General features: G+C 41.7%; 1 protein-coding gene across 3 annotated transcripts in view; it reads left to right on the top strand.

Moving 5' to 3' along the window:
- The window catches only part of TET1 (tet methylcytosine dioxygenase 1), a 64605-nt gene extending 52752 nt beyond the window's left edge, over window positions 1–11853 (top strand). For all 3 annotated transcript variants that reach the window (XM_056494857.1, XM_056494858.1, XM_056494859.1), the window contains 2 exons: window positions 3918–4257; window positions 5875–11853. In XM_056494857.1, the coding sequence (XP_056350832.1) occupies window positions 3918–4257; window positions 5875–7016 (1482 nt within the window). In that variant the 3' untranslated portion in view covers window positions 7017–11853. The remainder of the gene's footprint in view (window positions 1–3917; window positions 4258–5874) is intronic.
- The last annotated feature ends 984 nt before the right edge of the window (window positions 11854–12837 follow it).

Raw genomic sequence — 12837 nt, 5'->3', positions numbered from 1 at the left:
GGATTAGCTGTGAAGGATCATGTCCTTCATACCTGTGGGAATCCATTGAAGGCACTGGCACTATTCTTTTTGGGGTTTAAAAGTGGCTGGGACAAAAAGTGTCGCTGGTTCTGCAGCTTGTATGTGGGTGTTGCTCATCCAGGGGAGCACAGGGCCCTTGTTGCTGGGGCTGAGGAAGGAAGAGAGACCAGGTGCAGTTGTGTATAATCCCTGGTGCCACACAGTCTGCAGCAGGCCCTGGGAATAAGGGGAGAAAGATAAATCTGTGCTTTGAGGGCAGCTAAAATATGTGATTTTTTACAGGCAGTAGAACTAAGCAGTGACAATCACCAGTCCATCAGCAAACTCTTCCTCATTCAGATAAAATCCCCAAACCCTCTGCTTTTGCCATCCCTTCAGTATTTCTGCAGGCACAGCCCATCACACCATTGGCTCCTGCCCTTTGCAGTGACTGACAGATGTCTGTGCCTGGTTCTGCTCGCCCTGGGAGCTGCAGCAGTACCAAGTGCTTCAATTATAGCAGACAGGAGGAAAGGTGAACCCCTGGGCCTGTAAAAGAAGGTTTTATATTGTGTAACACATGAGGTTCACTCTGCTAACCTGTGAGCTCCCAGAGAGCAGTTCCTGTGCCATACCTGTGTCACCTGTCTGATGGCATAGCCTGGGGCATGAAGTGGGCAAAAGGAAAATGTATTTGGGGTTCCCTTCTCTGGCTTTGACCTACACACACTTGTTCAGGGTAGATCAGGCCAGCAGAGTGCCGTGGTTTGTCTTGGCTGCAAAGGAAAAAGCAGAGATGTTTCATGTGTAGTGGTGGGCACGGCTGCAGCAGCACCTGAGGGCACCCACAGTCTCCAGCTGCACAGGAGGGCTGTGTAGGAAACCTCATTCCATCTCAGGTTTGGAAAGGCTGTTTGAGTGCTCTGCTGAAACTTGAATGTAAAACATTTGTTATTCCAGCACAGTGGAAAAGGCGCCGTCATTTCTCCATGTGAGGTTCGAGAGGACACAGGCAGATCAAAGAGACCCAGAATAACACAGTGGAAGTTATGTGGCTACCGGTGCATGTCTGGAGGGAGTTCCATTGAGTTCCTGGTGCATTTTAAATTTAAAAGAAGGGAATAATAATCAAGTTTCATAAACATGCCACTTTTACCATGACATCACTTAACCCAGAATGGGCAATGGGTTTGATCACCAAGCACATTGGAAACCTAAACAAACCATTTGGCCAACATTTCTTTGGCCTTTGAGCATCCTGGATGATTTAGCTGCCTGTTCTGGAAAAAGCAGAGTAGCAGGATATGCGGCTTCATTCTGTAAATGGCCTTTAACAGACTTGATGGTTTTCTCATGTTTGTATTAAATTTTGGTCAGTTTGCAGCAGTGTCAGTACCAATGGAAAATAATGCTTTTCACTTCTCTGCAATTGCTTTTAAGTTCCTAATGGAATATTTTGCACAGGTTTGAATATTGGAATAATTTTTAAGCAGATATTTCTCATTTGGGGAATTGCCACCTTTAGCTGTAAGTTTTTTTTGTGTATCTGTACAGCCTTAATGTATGGCTGGTTTTCCCATATCATTATTTTCAATGATCTGTTTGCCATTGCTTTTATGTTAAAATATATTAAGGGGGCACTGACCATGAAAGTATACATGTATTAAAATTGGTGTTGTGGTATTCAGGCTGTAGCTTTACTAGGGATGTGATTTTGGATATATATTAATTTCCTAATATGGATTTGAACCCAGTATTTAATATACAGGGTGTGCTGGAGTTAGCAGTACTTTCACCATAGTTCTGTCAATATACTACAGCCCTCAACTTGTTTAGTTCCTCAAAACCATTCATCTTTCTTGTTCCAGAGGGTGTTGGCTTTTGCATAGAAGTTTATAATTGTAAATGGGATGAGGGTCTCAATTTTCAAAATAATAAATATTGTGGGTTGAATCTTCAGGCCTTCTTTCAGACTCGTGCATGAGCCAGACACAGGCTGGACATGGTATTCTAAAAGACCAGAGCCCAGTTTGTGATGAATACAAGTGGGAGCCAGGCCCCTCCATGCTGGCTTTATTCCTGCTTTTGTTTAGAACTTAGAAGGGGAGAGTGCACTGGGCTTTATGAGAACATCACTCATATATAATCATGCTCTCTTGCCCTTGCCCAATAATTTGGCATCTGCTGGCCGGTTTCAACCAGGTGTCACCAAACTTGGCAGAGACTGAATTGTCTGTGGAGATTGTTTAACCTCTTGTTGTGAGTTGTGAAATGTCCCCGTTGGCTGAGGGGAGCTGGCCCCAGGGCTGCTGGTGCCCAGCAGGGGTGGGAGCAGGGATCCCTGCTGGGCTGGGCTGGGCTGGGCTGGCTGTGTGGGAGCCCGGGATGGAGAAGCACAGGAAGCAAGGTGCCAATGCTGCTCACAGAACAAATTGTTGTTTTTTCTAAATCTGCCTCCTAGTGCAGAAGCTGCCCGGAGGAGGTGAGTACCTGGAGCTGGCACCTCAGTGAGCGCTACAAAGCAGCTGCTAACTGCCCTAGAGCCCCCTCTCCATCCCTTCCAATGCCTCCTGAAAAGCTCTGCCTTGTCTCTGCCCCTCAGATTTCCTCCTTTTGCTGCTCTGCAACTGCCAAGCTTTGCATAGAGCTATTGATCAAGCTCAAGCCACCACAGTTTTGGTTCAGGATTTTTTAGCTTGTGGTTCTGTAATTTTATTTTTCTAGAAATAATTGTGTGATGCCTTTATGCAAAAGCTGTGCTATAAAATTGAAAATGTTTGGGTTTTTTTTTAATCCCCTAAATAATAACATTCTTCTCCCCTGGAATGTTAAGCATGGTGACAAGATTCTGGGAAACTGGATTGTCTGTTTATGATAGGCATCAGATTCAGCCTACAAAATGATGGAATGATACACTTCCATTTAGGGAGTATCATCTCCTCCTTGGATGGTGCTCCTGTTCCTTCATGTGTGTAGCGAAACAGCAGCTTCCCTAAGCCATGAGATTGATGGATGGCATTGTAGCCATGTAGCAGTCCCTTGGGAATGGAAGTGACTAAGCTGCAGAAAGGTGAAGGTTTGTACCAGTGGTCAGGCACTTGGGAATGTCCCTTGGGAATGAACCAGGGACTGCAGTGAAAGCAGTGTCAGCACTGCTTTCAAGGGGAAGGATTAGTGTCCGTAACAGCTGGAACTCAAGGAGTGCTGCAAGTGTTCAGCATTATAATGACAATAAGAAAAGGATTGCAATAGGTTGGAGTATTTACTCACATTTCTGATGTGCTCTCATCGCACTGGGTATAACCAGCACTCTCCTCTGGGCTCCAGGATCTCACAACACACAATAACAAAAAGTAGGGCAGTGGCCTGAGAGAGCATTTCCTGCATGCTGGGAGTTAATTACAGCAAGGTGTTCATTTAAGAAAGGGTTGAGAGAGGGAGGGAGTTAGAGCTGAGATTTACAAAACATAAACACAGTATGAGTGACTGTTTGTGCTGGTTTGGGTTTTTACCCATTTACCAGCCAAAACCAAAACCAGTTCCAAATCCTAGAATAAATTCCAGATCATAGATGCTTCTCGTTTAATGCAAAAATAATTTTTCATATTTTGTAATCCTGAGAAATGAACCTCAACATCAAAGATTTATTTATGTATTAAAAAAATAATCTGAATGCTTAAGACTTTACAGAGGTTGGCATATATTTGTGAATACCGTGAGCTGAGACAAAATTTCACTTTCCCATCCAAGACACGTGCTTTGATCTTAAAGTACTGATAGCTTTTATGTCATCATAGATGAAACAGTTCTCTGTTTGCATTTGAAAGGCCCATAGCATTGAGGCCACGGAGCAGGGGTAAGCAGTGAAGCCTAGGATGGCTGCCCAGCCTTTATGTAACTGGTTTTGCTCCTGCCAGGTCTGTACCTTAACGAAGGAAGACAACCGGAGAGTGGGGGTGATTCCAAGTGATGAACAGCTCCATGTGCTGCCTCTTTACAAAATCTCACAGACAGATGAGTTTGGCACTGAAGAGGGCCTGGAAGCCAAGATAAAAGCCGGAGCCATACAGGTGCTCACAGCGTTCCCCAGAGAAGTGCGAATGTTGGCCGAGCCTCTCAGAGCTACCAAGAAAAAGAAACCAGACACAAGGAGGACCCCGAGTGAAAAGCAGTCATTAATAGATAAAAAATATTCAACACCAGTAAAACTGAAAACTGAAGCCCCAGAAAATCTTGGCAACACTTTGCGTTGTTTAGGTGAGTGATGCTTAGGAAATTCTGCCAGACTGTTCTGATGGTGTGTTCTCTTACACATCTCATGGGAGAGAAAAGCTCCTTTAAAATAAACCACTTGTATATTTTGCATTTTAGGGGTTAATGAACAAGTCACTGTTGGATAATGAATAAACCAGTGTTGTCTTATGGGGCAGAAAAAAACCCAGGTGATCACCCAAAAATAGTTTGTTGGTGGTCTGTGAACACCTATGAAGTATTTCCAAGTTCCATTATTCTAGTAAGTAATGGCAGTTTGACCATCCAAAGAACGTTGTTGAAACATTTACTTAAATAAGGAACTTGAATTTCTGTCCCTTTAATGTACAAGAACTTTGTTCCCTACTTTCTGTGGCTACTTGCTCTGGCATGGGGGCTGTTAAAGTCATTAAACACTTTGTGTTCTATTTCATAGAACAGGTTTTTAAAGAGTTGATGTGGCCTCCTCATGTCCCTGTATAGCTTTAGGTCTTTGCATACCAGCTGTTGTACCTGTCATTATCTCACTTGACTTTCTTGCATTCTTATTGGAGGAATGTTTTTAATTCATCACTAATTTATAAATTAGTAGGAGACCGAGTAGAAGAAAGAATAATGCTTCTGCACTGTGTAAAACAATTAACCATTCTGTGTGTTTATGGAGTAAAGAAGAAACACTGACAGTCTTCTATGAGAGTAAGCAAGAGCCCTCTGTGGGGTGCCAGTCTGCCAGCAGAACACGTGTAAAGCCATTGCAGAGCAGGCTGCAAAGCCCATCAGTCAGTGGAATTCTTTCCCATTACTGGCATGGAGTCTGGGCTGAACGTACCCGTGGTGAGGATCAGTCATGTGAGGAGCCTGCTCCCCAGTCCAGCCCAGCAGCAGGCAGCCATGGCTGAGGAACTGACAGAAACTGAACAAGGATGTCTGCAGATGTGAAATAATGAGGCAATTACAGGGAAAGGTACAAGACAGACAAATCACATGACTCAAAATCCGTTTTTTAAGGATGGATTTACCTGGAGCATGCTGCCAGATACTTTTTTTCCTAAAAGGCAATTTCTGAGTCAGTATTGGAATGCATGAATCATTGTAATTCAGTAACTGGTTTTGCTGTGATGGACAAGATTCATAAACATTTCTCCTTTGATCATAATATGGGGTTAGGCAGGTTAGGATTTTGGCTGATTCACAGGCTGAATTTCAGACTGAATTTCATCAGTTATGTAAAAACTGAAAGCCAGCAGTCAGCTGCTGGGAAGCATTTCTGTAGGACTGAGCTGTGTGAATTGGAATTCAGTGGTTATTTCATTTTATCTGTTAATTTTCTTCATCCCTCTGTGAAATACCCATACATTTTATATACCTGCAGCCTGACTGGAAAAGGTTAAGGCATTAATTGAGCAACATTGTTCTTTATGTGTGTCTGTATATATAGATAGATATGTATAGCTATATATGCACATGTACATTCCTAAAGATATTCTTAGAAAGCTAAAAATAATAATTTTGAAAAGTCTGTAGTCAGTGTTCATTTTTCATGTTAGAAAGCAAGTATGAAAATAGAGGAGAGTTATTTTATTGATTGATCAGTACTTACACATTGGTGTGCGTTTCTTCTAGGGAACAAACCAGATGCTTTAAAACCTGGAGTAAAAATGGAGACTTCCAACCACGTCTATGCCATGAAACATACTTCAAACACTACTAAAAATTGCTCTTTACTAAAACAGTACACGGCTTCCTCCCCCTTTAAGGTGGATAGTTTACATCCTTATCCATCTCTCGCACATAAGTCTGGCCTAACTGCAGTGACTAATATTCAACAAGATTTTTCAGTTCCCTACGGGTATTTCGAGTGCAGTACCAAGCAACCTCACGTGACACCTTATGTTAATTGCAAGAGCTTTGATGTGTCAGTCAAAGATTATACTGGAATTCTGCTGAACGAGAAGGTGAATGGCGTGCCACCAATTCTTCCTGAGGTCACTGCTGCAGGCCCCCCAGCCCAGAGAGAGCCCCTGCCCACTAAACTTGAACAGCAGCCAGACAAGCAGAATTGTCAGCTTCAGCTGGACAGCTCTCCTTCCTCGGAGATGATCAGCCCTTGTGACCCATCGGTACCGCCGAGCTCCTCGGCAAAGGATGCCGTCGGAACCGAAGGCGACTCTTCCCGTGGGTGCCCGGTGGAAAAGGGCAGCTCCCAGCGAGGACAGGTCTGTGACTCTGACTGTGCTGAGGAAAAGCAAAGCAGTGCACTGGGACAGGCGGCTGATTCTGAAGAAAAGGCTGAGGAATTGTGGTCAGACAGCGAGCACAATTTTTTGGATGATGACATCGGTGGGGTTGCTGTGGCACCTTCTCATGGTTCTATCTTAATCGAATGTGCAAGGCGTGAACTCCACGCTACCACACCAATCAAAAAACCCAACCGCAATCATCCCACAAGAATTTCTTTAGTTTTTTACCAGCACAAAAATTTAAATGAGCCAAAACATGGTTTAGCCATGTGGGAAGCCAAGATGGCCGAGAGGGCGAGAGAAAAAGAAAAAGAAGCGGAACGATTAGGAACAGAGAATCCTGAAGTGAACTCGAGCAACAGGAAAGCAAAGCAGCCAAGTGAAAACAGAGATATTTTTTATGAAGACAACGAGTTCAACCAAATTCCATCGCGCAGAGCGTTAACAGTGACCAAGGATAACGTGATCACAGTGTCTTCGTACGCCCTGACACGAGTGGCGGGGCCCTACAACCATTGGGCGTAGGCGAGGTGTCTGTGCCCTCCTGGTGCAGTCACTGGTGTTTCTCTAAGGTGCTGTTAAAGAACAAGTCTCGTGTCGTTTACTATTTGCTCATCTCAACCATTTTAAGGCTGAGGTAAAAACAAAAAAAGGGGGGGGGATTTCTTCTTAAACTGTGACTTTAACATTTGGTGGTGCTCAAGCACATTTTAAGCAAAAAAAAAAAAAAGTTGTATAGTTTTAATACATTCTGAAAAAATATGTTGTTTAGGTTATTAACCTTGATTGAATCATTCAGTTTATTACCTTTAGGAATTTATATTTTGGTGCTTTAAATCGTCTGTTTACTACAAAAATCATTTATAGGTATTTTAACAGGTTCACATTTTATGGTGTTAAATCAAGTTATACAGTTACAGCTCTACACAGCTCTTGGTGCTTAACCACATCAAACAGTTAAAAATAAATAAGCTGAATTATTACTTCATGGTGCCATTGCTTTAACAACTTCCAGCCATTGCTATATAGTCGAAATTACAGACAAATCTTTTAGACAACCAATTAATTTTGTTCTTTAGATTCGTCAGTAGAATGAAGTTATTGGCAATGATGGCTGGAAGTTGTTTCTAAGCTGTAAATATATATTTTAAAAGCACTTTCTATTTTTAAAATTAACTTGAAATAGTATAGTATAAGGATCATATTGTCTAAGATTTGTGCATACTCTACAGAAGAAATGATTTGTTCTTGCTGTGCAGAGTTCCATGGTGTTACAGCTGCAGGATGTATGCTGACAGCCTGTGTGGTTGTTTTTAACTTGCCCTTTTCATTGAAGATTTTATGTTGCATTTAAACAAACAGTTATGAATTATAGAACCTTTTTATTCTTTTTCAGGAGAGTGTACAAACATGAAAGAGGAGATGTCTGGTCAATAGGTGTGTTGCTATTGGGAGTTATGAAAATTATCTGGTTTTTTTAAAGGCAGCATTTGTTATGGTTTCTTTGAGCAATAAGTGCATCAGTCTCATTTGTTTGCAGCATTCTACGTTAACAGGGCAACCAAATGTTCCTAATGCCTCAGGGGTGGGATTGTTTTGGGATAAAAAATACCCCCTAGAGTTGCCTTATTCTATTCTGATAAAAAAATATAATTTGGGAAAAAATACAAAGGAAGTGTTGGAAAAATATCAAATTTCTAATGTTATCAGCAAAGTTTTTGTTAAGAATATCCTATCTGTAATATTCACCAACTTTGAGTTCAGTTTTTTTACAAAAATGCTTTGTAAAATTTTGAAGCAATTTATACATTTCCCATGGAAAGGGTTGTATCCTTCCTTGAAATTCATTTCTCTTGAGAAAGTGACATCACAAAACAAGTATTTGCTAAACCAGAGGAAAAACAGACACTCCATTGCTTTTAAATACTGTAGCATCCCACTCTTCTTTCTGATTCTCCTCTCCTATGTATTTCTGGTTTAAACTTATTTATTTAAACCAATGACCAAATGTCAGCGTTAGCTAAGGACTGACCTCTCCTGCACCTTCTTCCATGAGCGCAGCTGGAGCAGGAGCAGTGCTGGCGCCAGGGCTGGCTGGTCCCAGTGCTGCAGGATCAGGCCCACACACAGAGCTGTCCCCTCCTCCTGTCCCCTGCCTGGGGACCCTGGAGCTGCAGTCAAGTCACTTGTGCAGTGTGAAAACGTGCTCATTAAATACTTGATAATATTATCCTCTAGTGGTGCTGTATAGAGGAATATGAACTCTCTGGATCTGCTTTATTTCAAGACAAGGTGCTTTTTCCTTGAGAAAAAAGGAAAGGTGCTTTTTCCTTTTATTCCAGTTTCGGTACGAAAAGTACATCAGTGGCGTTAGTGCCAGTCAGGACCTTGGTGCTACAAATCCTTGGGTGCGGCTGTAGGTCCGTGGGACTGTTCTCCTGTAGCCATGTGCAGTGTTTGCAGGAGCCAGCTCTGAGGTAGCAATCACTATCTAATGATCCTGGCTTCAGCTCTGCACATTCCTGCTCAAATCAACAAAGCTATTCATGGCAGAGGATGGAGGAATTGAACCAGTTCTTTCTATCTTACTTATTTTAAGTAAAACCTGTAAAAACCGGGTATGCTGCAAATTTTAATTCAAAGCTTAATATTAGTTCAAATAGAGGATATGAAGGGATTGTAAATAACGATAAAACAGAACCAATATGATGCCATTGTTTTGTACCAGCAGTTTTATGCTTATTGACTATGTAATATACAGTATACATCAAATCATTATGGTATTTTGTGTGCCTTAGATTTCCATGTTAAAACTTGTATATTTTTGGTGAGCCGAAGATTAGTAGTAGGAATTGCAGCTGTCCATACAGTCAGTAGTGCTGTACATTCCATAGCTGTTCCAGTCATGTATTTGTCTCACCATGCAGAGATTCATTTATTTGTTTCGCTGATAGCCCTGACAGCTTCAGTTTCTGTGATGCTGTAGTTCAGCACTCTCGTGATAAATTTTCTACACAAAATTGGTAACCTACAGAGCCATCTCTTTACCTTTTAAATTGTTCATACCATTAAAGTGGATTATTTTTACTTGAATCTTCTCCTAGAAATTTAACTTACTGGAAACTTCAGATTAAAATGTTCCATTGAAAAACCAGCAGCTTCCCTCTAAGAAGTGAGGCACTGAAAGGTGGATCTAAAAGGATCCCTTCAACTGGGTAGCCCAGGTCTACCTTTTTTTGAAATGGCAATTCTAATGAAGAAATGTTTATCTTAATATAATTAATACTATTAACTGATAGGTGCTAAACTCACAGTTACTACTTCATTAATATTACTCACATGAGAGAAATACATCATCTATACAATAACATATCACCCACGGTGCTCTTTCCTTGGCTGTCTTTCACCTAAACTGCTTTTTCAACACGTCCCTACCAGGCAGGTTGGCCACTTCCACTTCCTGCTGGACATGTAGTGGGTTGTGATTTGAGAGGCTGATCCTTTCTATTGCTGTACTGCAGTATAGAAAATGCATCTATTTACTGGTTTTACAACTCTCTGCTATTTCTTGTAACACTTCGGGATATTTATCAGTCTTGTACACAAATTGCATTGTTTTCAGTAAGGTTCTCATTTTATAACAGTGTTTATCTCTTAGGATCTTCAGCTTTGTGGGTCTGTTCTTTCCTTTGCAGTCCACACAACCACTTGTAATTTGCTCTTAGGTTTTAACCCAAGTCCTTCTTGGATAGGCAGGTCAGGAGCTGGATCAAAAATAAAAGTAGCTGGCTAGGTCAGACCTGCATGTTTTATTTGGTTTTTCCATCAGCTGGCACAGTGTTCTGGGTGAAAAACCAGCACATGGACTCAGGTGTGGGCTGGCAGTGAGGTGTGCTTGCCTTTGGAGCAGTTTTTACAGCATGCCAGGAAAAGCTGTCATGATCCAACACAGGACACCTCTGACTTCCCAGAAGAAATGTCTCATCCCATTGTTCACTGGGTCCAGTACCACGAATCCACCTCTGCTGTGGAGGGGAGGAGCAGGGCTTGCGGCAGGACCAGTTCTGTTTGACTCCCTGTGGGAGTCACTGCAGTTGTGATCAGTTAGACAGTGAATTTACTGATTCTTCACATGCTAGTGTACTGCAGGAAATGGAAAGAAATATTTCTGTAAATACTTAAGTCACAAGATCCAAGAAACTTTGTAAGTACTTACAAATACTTGCAGCTTCCAACCTGTAACAGTTGTATTCAGATTTTTTTAAGGACTTTCTAAGAATCTTAACTGCTGGTGCAGGTCCTTGTGTTACCTATGACAGTGCTCCTTTAGATGTAGAACAGGAAATAACTGTAGTATCTTGAGCAAAATTCTATGTTAAGCATGGGTAAATGACAACTTGTCTAGTACTTAACATTCTTTCTAGCATACAACTGTATGGGGTTTTTAAAGTCCTTTTTAATTTCATTGCAGTATTAACTAAATATGGTTGATTAAATTTGGGTCCTGTTCACACTGCTGCAGCCTTGCTGACTCCAAAATGCTCATTCATCAAGTTTTCTTGCAATTTCCATATTTATTTGGATGGATGTGGACAACAGTTGACCAATATCTGTGCCAACTCAGAGGTCAATCTTGTTCTTTCACTTCCCGTGCAACTTCTCTAATGTAGAAATTGACTCCATTTATCAAGCAGTCATCAGCTTTGTAATCCATTGATATATGTGGTTGTTTCTTTTCCATAGAAATCCTGTCATTTCTAGGCTGTCAGAAGGAAATAGCTGTGCTCTCAGATATATGAAAAACTCAATTGCATGGCCACTTCATGCTTTGTGTATGTTAACACCAGTTACACTCAGGCAGTGTGGGACAAACTCTTTCAGGCTTATTGTGGTCACTGAAATTCAGATTGGGATCTTTGTATCTTTACACCATAAAATTGTGATTTATTTTCTTGTGTGAAAGCTGTCTGCCAAGCTGTGACCTGTAATTATCTGCTTTTCAATAGCAATTACAGATGAGAAACAGTCCAGTCACATTTGGGAATTCCTGCTTTATCAGGTCTTGCTCTAACTTGCAGGAGGAAGTGTGGAGGGAATATCTTTCCACTGATTATTGTGACACCAGGGTACTGCTCTGCAGTGTCTGTGTCACAGCACTGTTCCAACCAGTGAGATATTTCATTGTGGATATTTGTACAAATTCACCTCTTTCCACAGCTCCTCCCCAGGCAGAAATCTCTCTTTTGGTCTCTACCTGCATACACTGGTTTACAAAAACACCAAAGGAGGGAGAGGTGGCCCCTGCTCTTGATACATGTAGACAAACAAGGTGGCAAGCACTGCTGTCATTGCCAGCCTGCTGCCCTTGGCCACCATCGAGATGGAGAATGTAGAAAGCTCATAGGATGCTGGTTGGAGTTTATGGTCTTTGAGGTCCTTTCCAACCTTAATGATTCTCTGCACAGCACAAGTACATCACAGGCAAAGTTGTGAATGTACAGTTGGTTTTTGAGTCAACCTTCTGTGTACATGTAGTTGGCATGGTACTTCTTTATATGAACACTTCTTTTGTCCATCTGACTTTAAATGCAGTAGCTTATTTTATTTAGTTTGTGACAGACATTCTCCTTGAATCTAAAACAGAGTGACTGGTGTCAGAAGTCTAGAGGATGTGGCTACTTACTCTCAACAGTTCAGGAAGTGGTTTCAGTCTCTTTGGGGATTACCTGATGTTTAGTCAGTCTTCACAAGTTGTCTACATGGTGCTTTAGGACGTTGCTAAAATTATAATTACAATGAGTTTTACATTCCAGGTTTCCTGAAATACCAAGGATTTCCAATAGTAGAACCTGCTCAGGCAGCAGGATACATACAGATCACTTCCTCTAAGGAGTGGTTGAATATAATCTGTGTTTATTACTTCCCTGTCAAAACTTTCTGGGTTCTTTTAGAACAGAATAGGCAAAACTTTTTAATACTGTCACATACTTGACTAAATTATGAAGACTTACTCCTACGTGATGCTGTGCTGTCTCCCTGAAAAACACTTAATATGGCTGGTGATGATCCAGTGACACTGGATACTCCAGCCAGCTTTTTCACTCCATGCTCCTTCTGGATCATCAGTTAGTGCTGGCTCACTTTGTCACCTGCTGCTGGATGCATTCAGTGCTTCTAACTACTCCAGAAGTTTTTCCCTTTGCAGATGTGCTTCAGCACTCGGCATTAGCAGCATGGCTGCCAGCCTGCCCGTGAGTCCCCCTGCACGCTGTCCTGCTCTGCATGGCAATCAGCCATCTTCATCTCAGGAATGTCACATGAAGCTGTTCTCCCCCTAAAATACATT

This window comes from Oenanthe melanoleuca, chromosome 6 (genome assembly GCF_029582105.1).
Source record: "Oenanthe melanoleuca isolate GR-GAL-2019-014 chromosome 6, OMel1.0, whole genome shotgun sequence".
In the NCBI taxonomy this organism is placed as follows: domain Eukaryota; kingdom Metazoa; phylum Chordata; class Aves; order Passeriformes; family Muscicapidae; genus Oenanthe; species Oenanthe melanoleuca.
Note: the sequence above shows the minus strand (reverse complement) of the source record. Positions and strands in the feature narration are given on the sequence as shown.